Raw genomic sequence first — 27,213 nt, 5'->3', positions numbered from 1 at the left:
ATCACGTAATAGGAGAGAGAGTGCGGCAGATATGATAGGCGAGTTGGGATGGAAGTCATTAAAGCAAAGACGTTTACCGTCGCGGCGAGATCTATTTATGAAATTTCAGCCACCAACTTTCTCTTCCGAATGCGAAAATACTTTGTTGAGCCCAACCTATATAGGTAGAAATGATCATCAAAATAAAATAAGTGAAATCAGAGCTCGAACAGAAAGGTTTAGATGTTCGTTTTTCCCGCGCGCTGTTCGGGAGTGGAATGGAAGAGAGATAGTATGATTGTGGTTCGATGAACCCTCTGCCAAGCACTTAAATGTGAATTGCAGAGTAGTGATGTAGATGTAGATGTAGCAATGGAGTTGTAATTTTAACCATGTTCGCGGGTATTACAATAAGAAGTTACTACTTTTGTGGAAATATTTTACTCTTTATTGCCACTTAGTTGCTAGAATCACTTTGGGGTCAAAAAAGACCCCTTATACATGTTTTTTTCCGAGCTGACATCATGCGAGGATTAAAGGAAAATTCATTATCGTAACTACTGTGACAACTAAAACGCCAGAAAGTAGGCGAGAAATAATAAATATAGGTCTGTATGGAAAACAGCAAATTTTAATGTCACTAAACAAATCGACTGTACGGTGTGACACTGGTAACTGCCGTGTACTTTGTATTTTACATGCAGCAGCAGGTGAGTTTCAGTCCTGGTAGCTGCCGGTGTAGTTCGCACACGCTGGACACCCGAGTAGTCGCACACGCTACACGTGTACCGACTTGACAAACTCCCAGATGTCCTCGGCCAGCACTTTGGGTTCCTCGAAGGCGGCGAAGTGTCCTCCGTTGGGGAAGACGTTGTAGCGCATCAGGTTGGGGTGGACGTCCCGGGCCACCCACTCGGGAGTGAAGAAGATGTCGTGCTCGAACTGCGCCACGGCGGTCGGCGGGTACCTCTCGATGCTGCAACACAGGCGTACAGTCGGTTACTGGAGGGCTCACGCGTATTTGGCGTGACACCAGCCTATCGACGTTTCGTTCCTTGTACCACGGTGCTGACAAGTGTGAGTACTGCTGAACTATCAGTTTAAGAAGTCACGGTTGCAAAATACGAACAAGAGTTCTATACAGAAGAATGGAAAAATGGTAGAAGCCGACCCCGGGGAAGATCAGTTTGGATTCCAGACAAATATAGGAACGTGTGAGACAATACTGACCCTTCGACTTCTCGTAGAAGATTGGTTAAGGAAAGGCAAAGCTGCGTTTATAGCATTTGTAGACTTAGAGAAAGCTTTTGACAATGTTGGCTGGAAAAGTCTCTTTCAGATTCTAAAGGTGGTAGGGGTAAAATACAGTGAGCGAAAGGCTATTTACAATTTGTGCAGAAACCAGATGGCAGTTATAAGATTCGAGGGACACGAAAGCAAAGCAGTGGTTGAGAAGGGAGTAAGACAAGATTGTAGCCTATCCCAGATGTTATTCAATCTGTACACTGAAGAAGCAGTAAAAGAAACCAAAGAAAAATTTGAAGTGGAAATTAAAGTTCAGAGAGAAGTAGCAAAACCTTTGCGGTTTGCCGATGATATTGTGATCCTGTCGGAGACAGCAAAGGACTTGGAAGAGCAGTAGAACAGAATGGGCTGTGTCTCGAGGAAAGGATATAAAATGAAGATGAAGAAAAGCAAAATAAGGATAACGGAATGTAGTCGAATTAAATCAGGTCTTGCTGAGGGAATTAGGTTAGGAAAGGAGACACTTAAAGTAGTAGATGAGTTTTGCTGTTTGGGTAGCAAAATAACTGACGAGGGGCGAATTAGAAAAGACATAAAATGTAGATTGGCAGAGGCAAGAAAAACGTTTCTGAAGAAGAGAAATTCGTTAACATCGAATATTGATTTAGGTGTTAGGACTTTTTTTCTGAATGTACTTGTCTGGAGTGTAGCCATGAATGGATGATAAACAGTTTAGACAAGAAGATACTAGTCGCTTTTGAAATGTGACGCTACAGAAGAATGCTGAAGATTGGACAGGTAGATCTCGTCGCTAATATGGCGGTACTGTATAGAATTGCGGAGACAAGAAATTTGTGGCACAACTTGCCTACAAGAGGCGATGGGTTGATAGGACACATTCTGGGACATAAAGGCATTGTAGGTTGAAATGGCTCTGAGCATTATGGGACTTAACATCAGTCCCCTAGACTTAGAACTACTTAAACCTATCTAACCTCAGGACATCACACACATCCATGCCCAAGGCAGGATTCGAACCTGCGACTTTAGCGTTCGCGCAGTTCCAGACTGAAGCGCATAGAACCGGACTTTGTAGGTTTGGTATTGAAGTGAGAGGAGAGGGGGGGGGGGGCGTAAAAACCGCAGGAGGAGACCAAGAGGAAGAAGCTTGCACAGGATAGAGTAGCATGGACAGCTGCATCAAACCAGTCTCAGGACTGAAGACCACAACAACAACAATACGGTGGTCCGAAGAATTATCGGCCTGATAGTGGAAATGAGAATTTACATTTTGAAAAACCGTTTAGTTTTCAAGGAACATGGATGGAAACACAGCAATCAGTCGCAGTCACACTGACTTTTTTAAATTATTCTTGCCTATACAGATTTCAGCTATAAATAGCCATGTTCCGTGCATTTGACTGAGTTACCATCCAACAAACTCGAAGCAGTACATGACAACATTTGACTTTACTGGTTTATAGCCCTGCCTTTTTTTTTGTGGTTTTAGGGCGCACGACTACAGTGGTCATTAGCGCCCAGACTTAGTTATGAATGCACTGCGAGGCACAAGGTTAAAACAGCAACTAAAAAGGACAACACTATAAAAGGCACATTAACAGGCAAGGGATTAAAAGGAAACAGCATAATCAAATGTCCTTAGACAGGTTTGTCAAGTGGATAAAACGAAGAACGCGAGCAGCTGCTCCTGGGTCATCCGCTAAAATTTCATCCAGAGTACATGACAGGCCAAGATCAGTGCGCAGTGTATTAAAATTCGGCCAGGACGTTAAAATGTGGCGGACCGTCAGCAATTGCCCACACGGGCAGAACGGCGCCGGCGCAGCCGTCAGCAGATGGCGACGGCTGAACCGGCAGTGTCCAATTCGTAACCGGGCCAAAACTACCTCTTCCCGCCGAGAAGGGCGTGAGGAGGTCGTCCAAGCCGTGGGGAGAGGTTTCGAGGCCCGAAGCTTGTTTTCAGTAATTGTAGACCAATCGGCACGCCACAGCGATAAAATGCGCTGACAAATGACCCTGCTAAAATCAAATGAAGGGACACAACAAGAAGCTGTCCGAGGCTGGAGGACCGCAGCCTTGGCCGCGGCATCTGCAGCTTCGTTCCCAGGGAGACCGACGTGGCCAGGAACCCACATCAAGGTGACCGGAGAACCGTCGTCCACCAGCTGCTGAGGAGAGCGTTGGATCCGGTGCTCGAAAGGGTGAACCGGATGCGGATAACTGAGGCTCTGGATGGCGCTCAGGGAATCGGAGCAGATGACATAAGCAGAATGTCGGCGGCGGCGGATGTAAAGAACAGCCTGATGGCAAATAGCTAAGCTGTGAAGACCGAACAATGGCCATGGAGCCGGTATTTGAAACTGTGTGCCCCGACAATAAAAGAACACCCGACACCGTCATTGGTCTTAGAGCCATCTATATAAATGAAGATCGTATTAATGAACTTCGAACGAAGTTCGACGAACCGCGAGCGGTATACCGAAGCTGGGGTAACCTCCTTTGGGAGCGAGCTGAGGTCCTGCCCCGCCTTTACACCAGTAAAGTCATATGTTGTCATGCACTGGTCCATGTTTGTTTGATGGTAACTCAGTCAAATTTCCTACACTCTCTTAATTAACATACAGTGGCTGTGCCTTATGGCATCAAAATTGGCTCTTACATTTCAACGAAATTTCGTTTAGCATTAATACACTTCATCCAGCGGTGTTCCAGTAACAAACATCCCACATGCGTAGCGTTGCTCTGGAAGCACTGCAAGATACTCGTCTATAACTGTGATCGCTACTCAGCTGGACGAAAAACTGGCTGGCAAGGTAGACTTTGAGTTTTGGAAAGATGTGCAGATCTGAGGAGCACATATGGGAGAAAATAGTGGATGTAGCACCGCGTCACTTTGCTCAGACACTTACGTGGGCAGGTGCCAATGTCTTGATGAATGATCAGTTTTTTTTCAGATTGAGTCTGTAACTGATGAACAAAGTGGCTGCGTTGTTCAAAAGGAGTCTACGGATACCAGTGACTGTATCCCGGCCCCTATTTCGATTGTACAAGAGGTGCGATTCTTCAGGGGGCCTGAAGATGGCGTAGTCTAACGCCGAAACTGGTAGCGAAAATAAAATTGGAAATATAGACGGCTGAAGGTGTTTTTGATTTGACACTTTATACTGAACATCATAGGTGTGAAACGATCCTGTATAAAGATGGCCTTAATGGCTTACAGTCTGTGCTCCCCTATTCTTACAGGACATTTGTTTCTACACGTCCTGGAAAATTGGCTGACGTTAAAATTGGAGACAGATAGTGTGGACTTCACCCACCACCACCAGGATGGTCCTCCACCCCACTTCCATAGTGATGTTCGTGAATTCTTAACCAGGAAATTGAGAAACCGATGGATCGTTCACTGTGGGTTCGATTATCCGCAGTTGATGTTGTGGACCCCACACCCTGCTAACCTAACGCCAAGTAATTATTTTTGGGACGATGTTATGTGAAAGATTCAGTGTTCATCCCTTCTCTACAACAAACCTACCCGAACTACGACCTCGCATCAACAGCGCTTCTGAACAGATGGATAAGGACATGCTGCGCAAAATGTGAGAAGAACTTAATTATCAGCTTGGTATTTGCAGGATCAATACTGGCAAGACACACATGGAGCACGTACAGCAGTATGTGAGAAATCCTTCTGTGTGTGTGTGTGTGTGTGTGCGTGTGTGTGTGTGTGTGTGTGTGTGTGTGTGTGTGTGTGTGTGTGAAATAATACAGCAGCAGCAAATATTTGAAATCATTTACAGTAACCTTGTACTCTATTTCAGTGTACAAACATGTGGTACAAATTAAATAGACCAACGAAACAAATATTTTCTCTATATTAGAACAAATAAGCCCTCGATCACAAATATTAAGTCAAAATTGACCAGGTTCCGACGCTACTATGAGCGTCGTCTTCAGAATTAAACTAACTGTTGTAAAACATAATAGGTATATAACACATTAATAAACTGAAGTGTGTACTGACCGGAAAGAGATGCAGTACTTACAAGTCACATTGTAAGAAATCTAAGCCGGAAAGGCGACGTGATGCCGCTAAGGGCTGCTTCTACCTGAGTGAACACTGGTTGCAACAAAACTGTTGTTTACAACTTTTCATCACGTCGCCTTTCCGGCTTAGATTTTTTTATAATGTGACTTGTAAGTACTGCATCTCTTTCCGGTCAGTACACACTTTAGTTTATTAATGTCTTATATACCTATTACGTTTTAGAACAGTTAGTTTAATTCTAAAGACGACGCTCATAGTAGCGTCGAAACCTGGTCAATTTTGACTTAATATTTGTGACCGACGGCTTATTTGTTCTAATATAATTCTGACACGGTCACTGAACCTTAGCAGCTATGTCCAAAGTTTTAAATATTTTCTCTCTCTGTCATTAAGCACAATACAATATGGTTTAGATTTTAGCCTCTTCAAAGTTTCCACCCTTTGCCCTCAGAACAGCTGCACATTCTGCAGGTACGATTCTGTAGTGTTTTAGCGGATATTGCTGTCCAACACCTCTGCAAACTGCTGTATAGACCGTCACCATTAGCCGACCTCAGTCTTCTGACCTCTCTGCTAAGTTCATCCCCTAAGATTTCAGTGGGATTTAAGTCAAGTGACTGACTTGCCGAAACGATATTCTTCAGTTCCCCGCATTTCTGTTTTCTATAGTTCTCTCAGAATTTAGGAGCACGTTTGGGATCATTAGCAATCTGCAGAACAAGCCCACAACCAGTAAGTCGACATATGTCATCAACTTCGATTCGAGTCAGGAACCGAAGAACAAAGTCAGAACTGTGCTGGGGACGATGAGACTTCAGTTGCTGCACCGTGAGGATCTTGTACGGGTACCAGTGTAAAACATACTCAAAACTTCCCTTACTGTTGACCATGGGACGGGCAATCCTGGTGACACCGCACGACCACTGTCACGTGCTGTGTGGTCAGTTACAGCAGCAGCAGCCTCGTCAACAGCATCCACTGGGACAGGAGACGCCTCCCTCTTACAGGCGCCACACCAAGCTCACCAATGTTTTCGAATTTCATCACCACCTTCTTGAAACCATTTAATGACATCGGACCTCTCCTCAGTCTTTTCAGTGGGCGATACACTCTAGCCGGCCGCTGTGGCCGAGCTGTTCTAGGCTCTTCTGTCTGGAACCACGCTGCTGCTACGGTCGCAGGTTCGAATCCTGCCTCGGGCATGGATGGGTGTGATGTCCTTAGGTTAGCTAGGTTTAAGTAGTTCTAAGTCTAGGGGACTCATGACCTCAGGTGTTAAGTCCCATAGTGCTTAGAGCCATTTGAACCATTTGAATACGCTCTGAATGCAGCACTGTAATTGCTATTGTTCACGTGAAACAGTTTCACTAATAGTGCACGGTCTCTTGTCCACTCACGTTATGGTTTATCAAATGACAGTGTGGATCACATACCGTCATAGAAACGGTGTACAGCGTCAGGTCTGCTCCTGGTGCCTAAAACTGAAACTAATTTGTTTTTTGGCCTCAAATCGGTTCTGCATTAACGCATTAGCATATCTACTATGTTTCACTGGCATACGATAATTGCAGCCCACACTGGACCTTGTAACGTTTCTCTATTTACGTGACTATTTCGGCACTCCACCCCCCAGTTCTCGATACTAGTAATATCGTATTACTTTTCTGCGAAGTAACAGACATATTTTTGTGACGATATTCACATTTGGTTTTATTAATGTATAGGTACTACGATGTATCGATATATTACAGTGATATGGTTCTTGTGTGTGTATTCATTTCTGTGAGGCTGCAATAATCCTTGACTTACTTGTAACCGTTTTGGCGCGAATGCGCACAAAGCAGTCTTCGTTTCACTTTGCAGAAGTTAACTTGTAATTTCGCTTTGTAAAAGAAGAGTCAAGTATTGTGTTTGGTTAAAGTGGAAATTAAATATATGAAGATTGATACAAAACTGTTTTCTTGATGATGTGACAATTAAGAAGTATATGTGAATTTCCAAGAAGTTTAATAAAAATGTGGATCGTGAACACCAAGTCAAAAATTACTTCTGCCATACCATTGTTCTGATCTGGGATTGTTTGATCATTAAGAATTTCCCGAAAAACGCATTTGTTAGGTCTTCAGATATTGCTAAAATAGAGACCTTCTAGCAGTCAAAGTGGAATCACCCTAGAATCAACAAGATGGGCCATAACAACTTCGAAGAAATCTACGTGGGAATCCATTCAAGATAAGTGCCAAAATTAATGACTTTTTTACAGTGACTTCATTATTTCCATTCTGACGGTACCATCCACAGTCAATAACTTTGTTGTTGCCCGATAAAGCGAACGTATGCTGCGTGAGCAACATTATTAACCTGATTCCTAACCTACTTTGCAAGTGCCTCCACGAGTAGTTTGCACTTCAATTATAATCACCTGCTACGCCATTATAACTGTAATGATGCTTCACATGGTGTATTATGAATGATGGGGAAAAAATGACGTGTACATCAATACGGGACGGCCATAGTAGATCTATGGCAAAACATCTTCAGTTGGAAATTACACACGCATGACATGTAAAAACTGTATTTCGTGAAGGTTTGGTAAGAGAAGGGAGCCAGAACTTACACTCGCTTGCGGCCGACCTTGGCCGCTTTGCTGAAGTGCTCAGAGTAGAGTCTGACGGAGGTGGTGATGCAGCCGGTGACCCAGTAGATCATGACGTTGTCCAGCAGGTCTGTCATCTCGTACTTCTTAGTGAGACCTCCACACGGGAGGCACTTCCAGGAGGGGTTCGTCCAGGTGGAGAACTTCTCCAGGATGTACGCTGCCAGACCCACAGGGGTCGTCTGCAGAGCCAGTCCTGCAGACGATGTGAACAGTGAATTGGCGAAAGAATATCGTGTGTGAAAAAAATCTACTTAGAAGCACACGCTGAAAATACTGCTCCTCAGTCTGTGAGCAATTCAGTTTACAAAAAAAAGGAACAATTTAAAATTCACATTTTTTTTTACTTATGTTCAATCATTAGTTGATAAAATTGGGGAAAGAAAGGAATAAAACACAAAAAGGGAAGAAATTAGAATGGAAGAAAAGGGATCTGGTGTGTGTTACATAAGGGATGGAATGATATACACAAAACAGGAAGAAAAGACAGAGACATGGAAGTTGAGTGAGGGAGGGAGGGAGAGACAGAGAGAGAGAGAGAGAGAGAGAGATGGCAGAGGGAGGAAGTCGCTGCCATTGTCGTCCTAATAAGTAGTGTCAACAAGAACATGACGCTGATATCAAGGAGGACATGCCACTGATGTCAAACAGGACATGCTAGTGATGTGAAGAAGGACATGTCAATGATGTCAAGAAGGACATGTCAGTGACAACGAAGTGGCCATGCAAGTGACATCAGGTGTACATGCTGCTGGTATCAAGAACATGCCAGTGATGTCGACGAGCACATGCCAGTGATGTCGACGAGCACATGCCAGTGATGTCGACGAGCACATGCCAGTGATGTCGACGAGCACATGCCAGTGATGTCGGGGAGGCCACACAAGCAGTGTCAGGGAGGAGATATCAGTGATGTCAAGGTCGCCATGCAAGTGATGTCAAGGTCGCCATGCAAGTGATGTCAAGGAGTAAATTCCAGTGATGTCAAGGAGGATATGCACTGTTACCCTACCAATCGATCTAATGCTCCCAACTCACAGTTCATCACTTTAGCAAACTATGCAAAAAGCGGGGGCCTCAGCTGAAAACAGTGGTAAGGGATGGTCAAACCGATAAATGGCAGCTTTGAATAAAATGTTCTCGGGTTTCCAAACGCGTCAATTGCTTAAAACTACACGAGCTTTCGGCCAAGCACTCCTTGGCCATCGTCAAGTGCTATGGACTGCCAGTGGACTGATGGTGCGCCCTTATATACGCTAGCTGCCGGCTGTGGCGTCACTGGTGCCCGTGACATTGTCATATATGGACATGTTTTGAGTCGGCCTTCGATGTGCCCTCTCCAACCGCGCGATCGCTGGATCCCACGCAGCGCTGAGCTGCAAGCCACCGTCTCTATTCACGGTGTTTGCGGTAATTTTTATTTCAATAGCTTACTTTATTAAACTGTCCCAAAAGCAGTTAGTACGAGCCACGACAGAGGTATCGTCAAATTTTATGTGGTGGCCGTTTTCTAACGCAGATTTCTCTGGATAGCGTAGGCGATAATATCCCTCATGTTCTTTCCTGCGTTGTTCCACGCTGCGCACTGTTTGTCCGATGTACTTCTGGCCACACTCGCGAGGTATTTCGTAGACTCCAGGCGTTCTGAGACCTACTGCTTCTTTAACTGGTCTCAGTAATTGACGGATTTTCGTTGGAGGCCTGAAGATTGATTTGATCTTGTGTCTTTCGGACTTATCTTGCCCGACACAGACCCACAGAATGGCAACAAAGCAATTTTTTTCTCCTCTTCGTCGGTGGTCTTATTCTGATATTTCCCAAAAATCACTTCTTTCACTCGATGGGCGCTGTAGCCGTTATTCCCAAAAACGTTGCGTAGGTGGCTCAGTTCATGGGGCAGGTTATCGTCGTCTGATATTACTCTTGCACGATGCACCAAGGTTTGTAATACTGGCAGCTTTGTCTGTAATTTAAGAGCCGGCCGCGGTGGCCGTGCGGTTCTAGGCGCTTCAGTCCAGAATCGCGAGAATGCTACGGTCGCAGGTTCGAATCCTGCCTCGGGCATGGATGTGTGTCATGTCCTTAGGTTTAAGTAATTCTAAGTTCTAGGGGACTGATGACCTCAGATGTTAAGTCCCATAGTGCTCAGAGCCATTTGAACCATTTTTTGTATTTTAAGATTACCACTAACGGCAGCTATGTCAGAATGTGTGCGAGTAAACAGTGGCAAGTGCCAAAAACACGCTTGCTGGCAGAAATAGCGAGTGCGGTATTCGTGCTAGGTAAATGGTTTCCTGGAACGATTAGTATCAATCTAAGGATGATAAAGACTCAGATAAAGTTTTGTTCCTTAGTATAGTTGACGTGAATTTACGTGACAGTACAATGGCAGAAATATTACGGGACATCCTTAACGTTGTTAACATGCTATGGTAAGGCAAAAACAAATTACAGTCAGTTCCACAAGAAAGTGTACGCCCTTATCTGTATGAAATAAAAGACACTATTATAATTATACGTTTACATGAAAATAGATGTTATTACAAATTGCTCAGTTGTTCAAATGTGTGTGAAATCTTATGGGACTTAACTGCTATGGTCATCAGTCCCTAAGCTTACACACTAGTTAACTTAAATTATCCTAAGGACAAACACACACACACACACACACACACACACACACACACACACACACACACACACCCCTATGCCCGAGGGAGGACTCGAACCACCGCCGGGACCAGCCGCACAGTCCGGAATTGCAGCGCCTAAGACCGCTCGGCTAATCTCGCGCAGCAATTGCTCAGTCACCTAATAGTCAATCCAGTCGCCGACATTATTGAGTACAGCTTGGCACCTTAGCTCTCTCATCCACATTTCCAACCTCTAAATACCATTTCACCCACTTTTTACCCTCTACAGCTCCCTCTAGTACCATGGAAGTCATTCCCTCATGTCTTAGCAGATGTCCTATCATCCTGTCACTTCTCCTTATCACTGTTTTCCACATATTCCTTTCCTCTCCGATTCTGCGTAGAACCTCCTCATTCCTTACCTTATCAGTCCACCTAATTTTCAACATTCGTCTATAGCACCACATCTCAAATGCTTCGATTCTCTTCTGTTCCGGTTTTCCCACAGTCCATCTTTCACTACCATACAATGCTGTACTCCAGACGTACATCCTCAGAAATTTCTTCCTCAAATTAAGGCCGGTATTTGATATTAGTAGACTTCTCTTGGCCAAAAATGGCTTTTTTGCCATAGCGAGTCTGCTTTTGATGTCCTCCTTGCTCTGTCCGTCATTGGTTATTTTACTGCCTAGGTAGCAGAATTCCTTAACTTCATTGACTTCGTGACCATCAATCCTGATGTTAAGTATCTCGCTGTTCTCATTTCTACTACTTCTCAATACCTTCGTCTTTCTCCGATTTACTCTCAAACCATACTGTGTACTCATTAGACTGTTCATTCCGTTCAGCAGATCATTTAATTCTTCTTCACTTTCACTCAGGATAGCAATGTCATCAGCGAATCGTATCATTGATATCCTTTCACCTTGTATTTTAATTCCACTCCTGAACCTTTCTTTTATTTCCATCATTGCTTCCTCGATGTACATATTGTATATGACCCGTGTCTCCCTATTGCTTGCTCCTACTTTTTTCAGAATCTCGAACAGCCTGCACCATTTTATATTCTCGAACGCTTTTTCCTGGTCGACAAATCCTATGAAAGTGTCTTGATTTTTCATTAGCCTTGCTTCCATTATTAGCCGTAACGTCAGAATTGCCTCTCTCGCCCCTTTACTTTTCCTAAAGCCAAACTGATAGTCACCTAGCGCATTCTGAAAAAAAAAAAAAAAAAAAAATGGTTCAAATGGCTCTGAGCACTATGGGACTCAACTGCTGAGGTCATTAGTCCCCTAGAACTTAGAACTAGTTAAACCTAACTAACCTAAGGACATCACAAACATCCATGCCCGAGGCAGGATTCGAACCTGCGACCGTAGCGGTCTTGCGGTTCCAGACTGCAGCCCCTTTAACCGCACAGCCACTTCGGCCGGCTAGCGCATTCCCAATTTTCTTTTCCATTCTTCTGTATATTATGCTTGTAAGCAGCTTCGATGCATGAGCTGTTAAGCTGATTGTGCGATAATTCTCGCACTTGTCAGCTCTTGCCGTCTTCGGAATTGTGTGGATGATTCTTTTCCGAAAGTCAGATGGTATGTCGCCAGACTCATATATTCTACACACCAACGTGAATAGTCGTTTTGTTGCCACTTCCCCCAATGATTTTAGAAGTTCTGATGGAATGTTATCTATCCCTTCTGCCTTATTTGACCGTAGTCCTCCAAAGCTCTTTTAAATTCCAATACTGGATCCCCTATCTCTTCTAAATCGACTCCTGTTTCTTCTTCTATCACATCAGACAAATCTTCACCCTCATAGAGGCTTTCAATGTATTCTTTCCATCTATCTGCTCTCTCCTCTGCATTTAACAGTGGAATTCCCGTTGCACTCTTAATGTTACCACCGTTGCTTTTAATGTCACCAAAGGTTGTTTTGACTTTCCTGTATGCTGAGTCTGTCCTTCCGACAATCATATCTTTTTCGATGTCTTCACATTTTTCCTGCAGCCATTTCGTCTTAGCTTCCCTTCACTTCCTATTTATTTCATTCCTCAGCGACTTGTATTTCTGTATTCCTGATTTTCCCGGAACATGTTTGTACTTCCTCCTTTCATCAATCAACTGAAGTATTTCTTCTGTTACCCATGGTTTCTTCGCAGCTACCTTCTTTGTACCTATGTTTTCCTTCCCAACTTCTGTGATGGCCCTTTTTAGAGATGTCCATTCCTCTTCAACTGTACTGCCTACTGCGCTATTCCTTATTGCTGTATCTATAGCGTAAGAGAACTTCGAGCGTATCTCGTCATTCCTTAGTACTTCCGTATCCCACTTCTTTGCGTATTGATTCTTCCTGACTAATGTCTTGAACTTCAGCCTACTCTTCATCACTACTATATTGTGATCTGAGTCTGTATCTGCTCCTGGATACGCCTTACAATCCAGTATCTGATTTCGAAATCTCTGTCTGACCATGATGTAATCTAATTGAAATCTTCCCGTATCTCCCGGCCTTTTCCAAGTATACCTCCTCCTCTTGTGATTCTTGAACAGGGTATTCGCTATTACTAGCTGAAACTTGTCACAGAACTCAATTAGTCTTTCTCCTCTTTCATTCCTAGTCCCAAGCCCATATTCTCCTGTAACCTTTCTTCTACTCCTTCCCCTACAACTGCATTCCAGTCGCCCGTGACTATTAGATTTTCGTCCCCCTTTACATACTGCATAACCCTTTCAATATCCTCATACACTTTCTCTATCTGTTCAGCTTCAGCTTGCGACGTCGGCATGTATACCTGAACTATCGTTGTCGGTGTTGGTCTGCTGTCGATTCTGATTAGAACAACCCGGTCACTGAACTGTTTACAGTAACACACCCTCTGCCCTACCTTCCTATTCATAACGAATCCTACACCTGGTATACCATTTTCTGCTGCTGTTGATATTACCCGATACTCATCTGACCAGAAATCCTTGTCTTCCTTCCACTTCGCTTCACTGACCCCTACTATATCTAGATTGAGCCTTTGCATTTCCCTTTTCAGATTTTCTAGTTTCCCTACCACGTTCAAGCTTCTGACATTCCACACCCCGACTCGTAGAACGTTATCCTTTCGTTGATTATTCAATCTTTTTCTCATGATAACCTCCCCCTTGTCAGTCCCCTCCCGGGGATCCGAATGGGGGACTATTCCGGAATCTTTTGCCAATGGAGAGATCATCATGACACTTCTTCAATTACGGGCCACATGTCCTGTGGATACACGTTACGTGTCTTTAATGCAGTGGTTTCCATTGCCTTCTGCATCCTCATGTCGTTGATCATTGCTGATTCTTCCGCCTTTAGGGGCAATTTTCCATCCCTAGGACAAGAGAGTGCCCTGAACCTCTATCCGCTCCTCCGCTGATTATGAATCAAAGACGCTACCCCTAGGCCACGGGTCTAGACACTACTGGCCATTAAAATTGCTACACCACGAAGATTACGTGCTACAGACGCGAAATTTAACCGACAGGAAGAATATGCTGTGATATGCAAATGATTAGCTTTTCAGAGTATTCACACAAGTTTGGCGCCGGTGGCGACACCGACAGGAAAGTTTCCAAACGATTTCTCATACACAAACAGCAGTTGACCGGCGTTTCCTGGTGGAAGGTTGTTGTCATCTTCGCGTGAGGAGGAGAAATGCGCACCATCACGTTTCCGACTTTGATAAGGGTCGGATTGTAGCCTATTCCGATTGCGGCTTATTGTATCGCGACATTGCTGCTCGCGTTGGTCGAGATCCAATGACTCTTAACAAAAAAAAAAATCGGTCGGTTCGGGAGGGTAATACGGAACGCCGTGCTGGATCCCAACGGCCTCGTATCACTAGCAGTCCAGATGACAGGCATCTTATCCACATGACTGTAACGGATTGTGCAGCCACGTCTCGATCCCCCAATCAATAGATGGGGACGTTTGCAAGACAACAACCATCTGCACGAACAGTTCGATGACGTTTGCAGCAGCATGGACTATCAGCACGGAGACCATGGCTGCGGTTACCCTTGACGCAGCATCAAAGACAGGAGCGCCTGCGATGGAGTACTCAACGACGAAGCTGTGTGCACGAATGGCAAAACGTCATTTTTTCGGATAAATCCAGGTTCCTGTTTACAGCATCAAGATGGTTGCATCCGTGTTTGGCGACATCGCGGTGAACACACATCGGAAGCGTGTATTCGTCATCCCCATACTGGCGTATCACCCTGCGTAATGGTATCGGGTGCCATTGGTTACTCATCTCGGTCACCTCTTGTTCGCATTGACGGCACTTTGAACAGTGGAGTTACATTTCAGATGTGTTACGACCCGTGGTTCTACCCTTCATTCCATCCTTGCGAAACCCTACATTTCAGCAGGATAATGCACGACCGCATGTTGCAGGTCCTGTATGGGCCTTTCAGGATACAGAAAATGTTCGACTGCTGCCCTGGCCAGCACATTCTCCAGATCTCTCACCAATTGAAAACGTCTGGTCAATGGTGGCCGAGCAACTGGCTCGTTACAATACGCCAGTCACTACTCTTGATGAAGTATGGTATCGTGTGGAAGCTGCATGGGCAGCTGTACCTGTACACGCCATCCAAGCTCTGTTTGACTCAACGCCCAGGCGTATCAATGCTGTTATTACGGGCAGAGGTGGTTGTTATGGGTACTGGTTTTTCAGGATCTATGCCCCCAAATTTCGTGGAAATGTAATCACATATCAGTTCTAGTATAATATATTTGTCCAATGAATACCAATTTATCATCTGCATTTCTTCTTTATGTAGCAATTTTAATGGCCAGTAGTGTATTTCGGTCTGAGTGGACCGTAGGACAAGGTAAACCCTTTCCCAAGATTTATGAGTATAGTATGAGTAACACTGCAGTGCAGTGGTCAGGAGCGCCAATTGACATTTCATCGGTTTGGGTTCGAAACTCGCTGCTACCGTCTATTTCTCTTCCATTTTCTTTTATTTCTTCCCAATGTTAAACTATTATTCATAAAATTTAAATATACTTAAAAAGTTCAGTTTTTATACGTAAAATTAATGTATTCGACTGAGTTATGATTGTTATCCTTGTAAGTCAAAAGACTAAAGTGATGGTAAAGAAAACGAGCATAAAAGGAAAATTGGTGTGAGACTGTGTGAAAAAGTTGGCTCTGTAGGAGTCACGTTCGCAATGCACTTTTCTGCTTTCATTGTTCGTTGTTTTGGAACAGTGGTGCGCGGGGTACAGGGGGGGCGAAAGATTTAGGGCATATTACTGCATTAAAAAAAATATTGAAAATCATAAACACATGAACAGCATATTTGACTTTAATCAAATTAAAGTATATGGTTCGAGAGACCGTTTCACGTTCAAACATGTATGATATATACATGTGCAGACTGAAGTGACGAATGAAAATTTATACCAAGACGGGGATCTGAACCCAGGTTTCCTGCTCACAAGGCCGTCTCGCTAACCACTACGCCACCTTGGCACAGTGTCTTTGCAAAACTGCACTGACTACGCTAGCATGCCTCCCTCTTTAATCCAAATCCCCATCCACACCTCAGCCCACGTGGTATTGCTCTAGACTGAGGAGGGAGGCGTGCTATGATAGTCCATGCAGTTGTCCAAACCCACTGTGCCAGGGTGGCATAGAGGTTAGCGCGACTGCCTTGTGAGCAGGAAACATGGCTTCAGACCCCGGTTTGGTACAAATGTTATCCATCACTTCAGTCTGCAAATATATATACTTCCTCGATCTTAGTTCACAAGAGAAAGATAATATAGCACTAGTATTGAGTTGTACTTGTCATGATGACACAGTGGAACAGAACCTGTTTATTTTTGTAATATTGCAGCACATTGCTAAAATTTTCCATGTGCCCCCAATTTCTATAATTATCCGAATTTTGGAACACGTATTATGTTCGAGTATAATGACTTTCCTGGAGACTAGAAATCTACTCTGTAGGAATCAGCATGGGTTTCGAAAAAGACGGTCGTGTGAAACCCAGCTCGCACTATTCGTCCAAGACACTCAGAGGGCCATGGACACGGGTTCCCATGTACATGCCGTGTTTCTTGACTTCCGCAAGGCGTTCGATACAGTTCCCTACAGTCGTTTTATGAACAAAGTAAGAGCATATGCACTATCAGACCAATTGTGTCATGTGATTGAAGAGTTCCTAGATAACAGAACGCAGCATGTCATTCTCAATGGAGAGAAGTCTTCCGAAGTAAGAGTGATTTCAGGTGTGCCGCAGGGGAGTGTCATAGGACCGTTGCTATTCGCAATATACATAAATGACCTTGTGGATAACAACGGAAGTTCACTGAGGCTTTTTGCGGATGATGCTGTGGTATATCGAGAGGTTGTAACAATGAAAAATTGTACTGAAATGCAGGAGGATCTGCAGCGAATTGACGCATGGTGCAGGGAATGGCAATTGAATCTCAATGTAGACAAGTGTAATGTGCTGCGAATACATAGAAAGAAAGATCCTTTATCATTTAGCTACAATATAGCAGGTCAGCAACTGGAAGCAGTTAATTCCATAAATTATCTGGGAGTACGCATTAGGATTGATTTTAAATGGAATGATCATATAAAGTTGATCGTCGGTAAAGCAGATGCCAGACTGAGATTCATTGGAAGAATCCTAAGGAAATGCAATCCGAAAACAAAGGAAGTAGGTTACAGTACGCTTGTTCGCCCACTGCTTGAATACTGCTCAGCAGTGTGGGATCCGTACCAGATAGGGTTGATAGAAGAGATAGAGAAGACCCAACGGAGACCAGCGCGATCCATTACAGGATTATTTAGTAATCGCGAAGGCGTTACGGAGATGATAGATAAACTCCAGTGGAATATTTTGTAGGAGAGACGCTCAGTAGCTCGATACGGGCTTTTATTGAAGTTTCGAGAACATACCTTCACCGAGGAGTCAAGCAGTATATTGCTCCCTCCTACGTATATCTCGCGAAGAGACCATGAGGATAAAATCAGAGAGATTAGAGCCCACACGGAGGCATACCGACAATCCTTCTTTCCACGAACAATACGGGACTGGAATGGAAGGGAGAACCGATAGAAGTACTCAAGGTACCCTCCGCCACACACCGTCAGGTGGCTTGCGGAGTATGGGTGTAGATGTAGACGTAGAATGCAATGGATGTGTATGAAATACTCTATTTACGAGATTGTTATTGAAATTTTCCTTGGGAATTTCTCAAAACAACCGATTCGTCCTTTACCACTGATGAGACATTCAACTCTGCAGCAACACATCTACAGGGTTAAGAGAAATTCGCGCACTCGGGCTTCGCAGCGCGACTCCTCACAGGCCAACAATAATAAAAAAAAAAAAGTCCGTCACAAAATTTTGTCCGTCGAGTACATCCGGCAGAAAAAGGACATTAAAGAGTGTCAATCTGGCAACACTGTAACCACATGCATGGTAACTACCTCTGACGGCACATTTTAGTTGTGCACTACAGTCGGTGCAGTGGACAGAGTTTTGGGTTAACATGCAGAAGGTCGAGGGTTCCATCCTACTTTGGAAAGCATTTATTTTTATTTGCTAATTTCATTCTGACATTTCCTGCTGTAATATACACTTCTTAGGTCGCATGAATTCTAAATTTACCACATTTTGTACCGCTGAACATAACTAATACGTGGTTACACAAATAAGAAATAGACAATTGAAACAAATAACCTGTCATAGACAGAACAACGACAAAATCAATATCCGTTTCGAGATGTTAAAGATGATAGCACAATACCGTAACACAGCATCTACTTGTCATTTATACCACATCTAATATGAGCGCTCACATGTACATTAGCAACCAGTGACAATAATAATGTCCGTATTGATGACCACATGACCTTCACAAAAGAACACGTTGTCCTCAGAACAACAGATGCTCAAAGCGACCTCCCTGCACGTCCAAACACTGCGCAAGCCGCCGGATCGTACAGCTCTGGACCCTTTCAGCAAAGCTGCGTCCACAGTAACAAGAGCAGCATGAACACGCCCTACCAATTCTTCCACATTCGTAGGCGTAGTAGAGTACACGTGCTCGTTCAGATGTCCCAAGAGGAAGAAACTAAGGGGATTTAGGTCACGTGAACGTGGTAGCTACAAAACTGGACCTCCACGCCCGAGCCATTTTCCTTGGAAATGTTCTGTCCAAATACTGTGGCACATTAATTCCAGAGTGTGGAGGTGCACCATAATTTTGGAACCATATCCTCTGCCGAACATACAGTGTAACATCTTCCAGTGCATCAGACAGATAGTTTGCGACGAATGCATGATACCTTCGTGCAGTCAACCAGTCAGGCAACATGTAGCGGCCTAAACACGTATCGCCCAATATTCCAGCCCAGGTGTTGATACCAAATCGAACACGATATCCACGGTTGCGGGTGGCATGCACGTTAACCTCACACCAATGGTGGGCATTGTGCATATCGAAGACACCCTCACGAGTGAATGCTGCTTCATCTGACCATATTACGGTGTTCAAGAAGTCATCTTTGGCTTCCTGTTGTTGTTGGAACCATTCACTGAATTGTATAGGATGATGGCGATCTGCAGGATGTAGCTGTTGCGTGAAAGCATAACGATAGGGGTGCACTCAACGCTCGTGCAGCACGTTAACGACCGAACGTTGCAGAGAGACGCAGCTGCGTTGCTACGCTACGTGTACTTAGCAGAGGTTCTTGGTGTATGACCTCCAGAATACACTACTAGCCATTAAAATTGCTACATAAAGAAGAAATGCAAATGATAAATTGGTATTCATTCGACAAATGTATTACACTAGAACTGACATGTGATTACATTTTCACGCAATTTGGGTGCATAGATCCTGAGAAATCAGTACCCAGAACAACCACCTCTGCCCGTAATAACAGCATTGATACGCCTGGTCATTGAGTCAAACACAACTTGGATGGCGTGTACAGGTACAGCTGCCCATGCAGCTTCAACACGATACCACAGTTCATCAAGAGTAGTGACTGACGTATTGTGACGAGCCAGTTGCTCGGCCACCATTGACCAGACGTTTTCAATTGGTGAGTGATCTGGAGAATGTGCTGGCCAGGGCAGCAGTCGAACATTTTCTGTATCCAGAAAGGTCCCTACAGGACATGCAACATGCGGTCGTGCATTATCCTGCTGAAATGTAGGGTTTCGCAGCGATCGAATGAAGGGTACAGCCTCTAGTCGTAACACATCTGAAATGTAACGTCCACTGTTCAATGTGTCGTCAATGCGAACAAGAGGTGACCGAGATGTGTAACCAATGGCACCCGATACCATTACGCCGGGTGATACGCCAGTATGGGGATGACGAATACACGCTTCCGATGTGTGTTCACCGCGATGTCGCCAAACACAGATGCCGTAAACAGAACCTGGATTCATCCGAAAAATGACGTTTTGCCATTGGTGCTCCCAGGTTCGTCGTCGAGTACACCGTCGCAGGCGCTCCTGTCTGTGATGCTGCGTCAAGGGTAACCGCAGCCATGGTCTCCGAGCTGATAGTCCATGCTGCTGCAAACGTCATCGAATTCTTCGTGCAGATGGTTGTTGTCTTGCAAACGTCCCCATCTGTTGACTCAGGGATCGAGACGTGGGTGCACGATCAGTTACAGCCATGTGGATAAGATGCCTGTCATCTGGACTGCTAGTGATACGAGGCCTTCGGGATCCAGCACGGCGTTCCGTATTACCCTCCCGAACCCACCGATTCTATATTCTGTTAAGAGTCATTGGATCTCGACCAACGCGAGCAGCAATCTCGCGATACAATAAGCCGCAATCGGAATAGGCTACAATCCGACTTTTATCAAAGTCGGAAACGTGATGGTACGCATTTCTCCTCCTTACACGAGGCATCACAACTACGTTTCACCAGGCAACACCGGTCAACTGCTGTTTGTGTATGAGAAATCGATTGGAAACTTTCATCATGTCAGCACGATGTAGGTGTCGCCACCGGCGCCAACCTTGTGTGAATGCTCTGAATAGCTAATCATTTGCATATCACAGCATCTTCTTCCTGTCGGTCAAATTTCACGTCTGTAGCACGTCATCTTCGTGGTGTAGCAATTTTAATGGCCAGTAGTGTAGCTTCTTCAGTAGCTGGAGCATAGCGAGTCCGTGGATGACCTCTGTCATACGATGGTGGAAGGAGAGATCCTGACACCCGAAGGCCCAGCTCCAGACGACGAAACACATTTTTGTCTGGATGGCTTCGACGACGATATCTAGCAGCATATTCACGAGTGGCAACACCAGCCAGGTTATCAGGTGCACCAAGGGCCAGAAGCACATCCACATATCCTTCGTTTGTGCACGCCATACGTCTGCCACACTGGTTTAGAGGTTTACAATGTGAAAATTCGGTACGTGCACGCATGTACATTGCAATCTGTCATGGTCGCGTTACTCCGTTCGCAGCTAGTGCCTGTCTGGTGGACAGCGCACACAGTATAAACACACTGCCAGTCCTGCGCGTTGTTCCTTCTAACGGCATTACGCCTCTGACAGATATTGTTCTGTATGATTCATTACGACACTGCTAATTGTGAAATGTTCAGTATCGAATTACACTGTTTCCCTAATGGTAATGTTTCCACAATCCCATCGACAAATGGTTCAAATGACTGAGCACTATGAGAATTAACTTCTGAGGTCATCAGTCCCCTAGAACTTAGAACTACTTAAACCTAACCTAAGGACATCACACACATCCATGCCCGAGGCAGGATTCAAACCTGCGACCGTAGCGGTCGCGCGGTTCCGGACTGTAGCGCCTAGAACCGCTTGGCCTCTTCGGCCGGCAATCTCATCGACAGAATAATAGTAATAATAATAATAATAATTGTGGAACTATTATAACAAAAAGTCCATATTGATTAACGCAATATTGAGGCACTACAACACTTTCGTACTTCCGGAGGCACTGTTTGCATCTGAAACAACACAAATAGGTGGGCAAACTAAAATCAAAGAAATAGAGAAACAAGAAAGGAAAATTCTCAGGAAAATTTTTGGCCCGATACAAGATCAAGGAATCTGGAAGAAGAGACCAACATCAGATATATATAAATACACAGACAAGATTACGGATACAAGAAGGAAAAGAAGAATGCAGTTCTACGGACGTATCCACAGGATGAATGAAAACAGAATTTCAAAGCGAATTCTTAATATCATCAACTCAGGCAGGGGAAAAACAAAATGGATAAAAGAAGTTGAAGAGGACCTCAGACAAGCAGACATAACAGTAAACGATGCAGAAAATAGAACTGAATTCAGGAACATCATCAAAAAACGTAAATTTGACACCACAACACAGAAGAGACCAGGATGCAAATGGACAGCGGAGCAAAAGAAACAACACAGTGAACACATGAAGAAAATTTGGGCTCAGAAAAAACATAAACAATCATCATAAATGAATTCAAGTTCAAACTCTCTCTTTAAATGGGAATAATCGAAAATAATAATAATAATAATAATAATAACAATAATAATAATAATGCTTTGAGAAACGTACTAAACAGCCTGCGGTAACTAGACTTAATGTTGAAAGGCATAATTAGTGGGACCATGGCGATAACACATACAAAGAGTAACCGAGTTTGGACATCATTCGCAAAGCACGTTGTAAGTCTTACTGGTAAAGTAAGGCCCTAACGAAATGTAATGTACCTGAACGAGGCAAGAGTAATAGTTGGTACTAATCTATGGGACCACTGGAGGAGGGTACAAAGAAAACAGTTTCCGCATCTAATAGATGAAGTGGTGCGAATAAATTCACGCCCACGTCGTGGAAAGAGCTTCTTTCAAAGCTGACCAGTCTCCAATTTCTACGATTGTAGTATGTAAGTGCAGATGTTTTCTAGAGGACCCGCTGCAATCACTGTTCACTATTAAGATGCCAGATGCCGTACCACCTGGACTACATTTACCAAATTAAAAACATATGCCTCGACCCAGGATCGAATCATCGACATCGTGCATGTTAACCCAAAATTCTATCCACTACACCGACAGTAGTGCACAACTACAATGTACTGTCAGAGGTAGTTACTATACATGTGGTTACAGTATTGCCAGATTGCTGCTCTTTAACGTTCTTTTTCTGCAGGATGTAGTCACCAGATGAAATTTTGTGAGAGACATTTCTTCATCGCTGGAATGTAAGCAGCCGCGCTGCGAAGCCCGAGTGCGCCAATTTCGCCTCACCCTGTGTGTGTGTCTGTTGTGTATGCAACCAGAACAACACATCTCCACTCACATATTGTCACATGACTGGAAGTGCTAGAGCATTGGTGAATGTGCACTACTGGCCATTCAAAATGCTACACCACGAAGATGTGCTACAGACGCGAAACTTAACCGACAGGAAGAAGATGCTGTGATATGCAAATGATTAGCTTTTCAGAGCATTCACACAAGGTTGGCGCCGGTGGCGACACCTACAACGTGCTGACATGAGGAAAGTTTCCAAACGATTTCTCATACACAAAACAGCAGTTGACCGGCGTTGCCTGGTGAAACGTTGTTGTGATGCCTCGTGTAAGGTCTTGGTCGAGATCCAATGACTGTTAGCAGAATATGGAATCGGTGGGTTCAGGAGGGTAATACGGAACGCCGTGCAGGATCCCAACGGCTTCGTATCACTAGCAGTCGAGATGACAGGCATCTTATCCGCATGGCTGTAACGGATGGTGCAGCCACATCTCGATCCCTGAGTCAACAGATGGGGACGTCTGCAAGACAACAACCATCTGCACGAACAGTTCGACGACGTTTGCAGCAGCATGGACTATCAGCTCAGAGACCATGGCTGCGTTTACCCTTGATGTTGCATCACAGACAGGAGCGCCTGCGACGGTGTACTCAACGCCGAACCTGGGTGCACGAATGGCAAAACGACCTTTTCTCGGATGAATTCAGGTTCTGTTTACAGCATCATGATGGTCGCATCCATGTTTCGCGACATCGCGATGAACGTACATTGGAAGCGTGTATTCGTCATCGTCATACTGGCGTATCACCCGGCGTGAAGGTATGGAGTGACATTGTTTACACGTCTCGGTCACCTCTTGTTCGCATTGACGGCACATTGAGCAGTGGTCGTTACATTTCAGATGTGTTACGACCTGAGGCTCTACCCTCCATTCGATCCCTGCGAAACAATACATTTCAACAGGATAATGCACGACCGAATGTTGCAGGTCCTGAACGGGCCTTTCTGGATACAGAAAATGTTCGACTGCTGCCCTGGCCAGCACATTCTCCAGATCTCTCACCGATTGAAAACGTCTGGTCAATGGTGGCCGAGCAACTGGTTCGTCACAATACGCCATTCACTACTCTCCATGAACTGTGGTATCGTGTTGAAGGTGCATGGGCAGCTGTACCTGTACACGCCATCCAAGCTCTGTTTGACTCTATGCCCAGGCGTATCAAGGCTGTTACTATGGGCAGAGGTGGTTGTTATGGGTACTGATTTCTCAGGATCTATGCACCCAAATTGCGTAAAAACGTAATCACATGTCAGTTCTAGTATAATATATTTGGCCAACGAATACCCGTTTATCATCTGCATTTCTTTTTGGTGTAGCAATTTTAATGGCCAGTAGTGTAAAATAAGGAAGGCAATGCCACAGCTGGAAAAAGGTTAAGTCAGAGAACGAACCTTTTGTAAGGGGTACGACGTTCAACGACATATTAGTATCAAAAGTGGTACCCCTTACAAGGCTGACACCTGTTTATTGAGAAATCGCTTCCCGTTCTCTGCTACGCTACCTCCTCAAATTCTGCTCTTCGAACAATTCTTCATCGCCAGTTAAGGGCAGCTCCCTGCGCCTTATACGAGACAGTTAGTCTTACATTTCTATCCACGGCAAATAAAAAAGTCGCATAGGTGTGGTGCCTCTTGCAAAACATTTCACCGCACATTCTTCTGTACCTCTAGATTCTACATCGTGGTGCATGAAATACATTTTCAAAATCTTAGATGACTAGAGCCTGACAGCTTATTCAATTACAAGTACCACTTTCTTACCTATGGTATCCGGCTTCGAAGCTTGAAGGTGGAAGTATCCCATTTCGAGGAGAACGGTGTTGAGCCAGGGCTTCCAGAAAGGGAACGCTTTGTGGACGTAGCGGCGCTCCACGAACAGCGTCGGCCAGAGGGTGCCGATGAGACCTTTTAGCATCGCCTTGGGCCCGCTGTCGTGGCACATGTTGACGTGGAGTCCCAGTACACTAGAAAGGAGACCGAGAAACAGGTGCAGCTCTTCCGTTAAAGTCACGTGTCTGCTTTACCTGGAACCTTAGCAACATTTTTCAATCTTTTAAAGATACAACCCAATAATCCTGCAGCTTTATTTCAGATTGTAATTGATTATACACTGAAGTGCCGAAGAAACTGGTAGAGGCATGAGTATTCAGATACAGAGATATACAGGGTGTTACAAAAAGGAACGGCCAAACTTTCAGTAAACATTCCTCACACACAAATAAAGAAAAGATTTTAGGTGGACATGTTTCCGGAAACGCTTAATTTCCATGTTTGAGCTCATTTTAGTTTCGTCAGTATGTACTGTAATTCCTCGATTCACCGCCAGTTGGCCCAATTGATGGAAGGTAATGTTGACTTCGGTGCTTGTGTTGACATGCGACTCATTGCTCTACAGTACTAGCATCAAGCACATCAGAACGTAGCATCAACAGGTTAGTGCTCATCACGAACGTGGTTTTGCAGTCAGTGCAATGTTTACAAATGCGGAGTTGGCAGATGCCCATTTGATGTATGGATCAGCACGGGGCAATAGCCGTGGCGAGGTACGTTTGTATCGAGACAGATTTCCAGATGGAAGGTGTCCCGACAGGAAGACGTTCGAAGCAATTCATCGGCGTCTTATGGAGCACGGAACATTCCAGCCTATGACTCGCGACTGGGGAAGACCTAGAACGACGAGGACACCTGCAATGGACGAGGCAATTCTTCGTGCAATCGACGATAACCCTAATGTGAGCGCCAGAGAAGTTGCTGCTGTACAAGGCAACGTTGACCACGTCACTGTATGGAGAGTGCCACGGGAGAACCAGTTGTTTCCGTACCATGTACAGCGTGTGCAGGCACTATCAGCAGCTGATTGGCTTCCACGGGTACACTTCTGCGAATGGTTCATCCAACAATGCGTCAATCCTCATTTCAGTGCAAATGTTCTCTTTACGGATGAGGCTTCATTCCAACGTGATATTTGTAATATTTCACAATCAACATGTGTGGGCTGACGAGAATCCGCACGCAATTGTGCAATCACGTCATCAACACACATTTTCTGTGAACGTTTGGGCAGGCATTGTTGGTGATGTCTTGATTGGGCCCCATGTTCTTCCACCTATGCTCAATGGAGCACGTTATCATGATTTCATACGGGATACTCTACCTGTGCTGCTAGAACATGTGCGTTTACAAGTACGACACAACATGTGGTTCATGCGCGATGGAGTTCCTGCACATTTCAGTCGAAGTGTTCGTACGCTTCTCAACAACAAATTCGGTGACCGATGGATTGGTAGAGGCGGACCAATTCCGTGGCCTCCACGCTCTCCTGACCTCAACCCTCTTGACTTTCATTTATGGGGGCATTCGAAAGCTCTTGTCTACGTAACCCCGGTGCCAAATGTGGAGACTCTTCGTGCTCGTATTGTGGACGGCTGTGATACAATACGCCATTCTCCAGGGCTGCATCAGCGCATCAGGGATTCCATGCGACGGAGGGTGGATGCATGTATCCTCGCTAACGGAGGACATTTTCAACATTTCCTGTAACAAAGTGTTTGAAGTCACGCTGTACGTTCTGTTGCTGTGTGTTTCCATTCCATGATTAATGTGGTTTGAAGATAAGTAATAAAATGAGCTCTGACATGGAAAGTAAGCGTTTCTGGATACATGTCGACATAACATATTTTCTTTTTTGTGTGTGAGGAACGTTTCCTGAAAGTTTGGCCGTACCTTTTTGTAACCCCCTGTACCAACAGGCAACGCCTATGTAAGACAACAAGTGTCTGTCGCAGTTGTCAGATCGGTTACTGCTGCTACAGTGGCAGCTAATCAAGGTTTAAGCGAGTTTGAACATGGTGTTATAGTAGGCGCACGAGCGATGGGACGCAGCATCTCCGAGGTAGCAATGAACTGTGGATTTCCTCGTACGACCACTTCACGAGTGTACCGTGATTATCAGAAATCCGGTAGAACATCAAATCTCAGACATCGCTACGGCCGGAAAAAGATCCTACAAGAACAGGACCAACGACGGCTGAATAGAATCGTTCAGCGTGAGCCAAGTGCAAAACTTCCCCAATCTGCTGCAAATTTCAATGCTGGGGCGTCAACAAGTGTCAGTGTGCGAACCATTCAACGAAACATCATCGATAAGGGCTTTCGGAGCCGAAGGCCCACTCGCCTACACTTGATGACTGCACGACACAATGCTTTACGCCTCGCCTGGGCCCGTCAACGCCGACATTGGACTGTTGACGACTGGAAACATGTTGCCTGGTCCG

At 44.8% G+C, this 27,213-nt stretch overlaps 1 protein-coding gene across 1 annotated transcript in view; it reads right to left on the bottom strand.

Moving 5' to 3' along the window:
- Positions 1-488: 488 nt before the first annotated feature.
- LOC126428271 (juvenile hormone epoxide hydrolase 1-like) overlaps positions 489-27,213 on the bottom strand; it is a 101,989-nt gene continuing 75,264 nt past the window's right edge. Inside the window, exons 4-6 of the mRNA XM_050090186.1 lie at positions 24,701-24,903; positions 7,908-8,142; positions 489-955 (exon numbers count right to left, since the gene is read on the bottom strand). Coding sequence (XP_049946143.1) covers positions 757-955; positions 7,908-8,142; positions 24,701-24,903 — 637 coding nt within the window. The 3' untranslated portion in view covers positions 489-756. The remainder of the gene's footprint in view (positions 956-7,907; positions 8,143-24,700; positions 24,904-27,213) is intronic.

The sequence above is a fragment of the Schistocerca serialis genome, chromosome 12, assembly GCF_023864345.2.
Source record: "Schistocerca serialis cubense isolate TAMUIC-IGC-003099 chromosome 12, iqSchSeri2.2, whole genome shotgun sequence".
In the NCBI taxonomy this organism is placed as follows: Eukaryota; Metazoa; Arthropoda; class Insecta; order Orthoptera; family Acrididae; genus Schistocerca; species Schistocerca serialis.
This window is presented reverse-complemented; position numbering and strand designations above follow the sequence as displayed.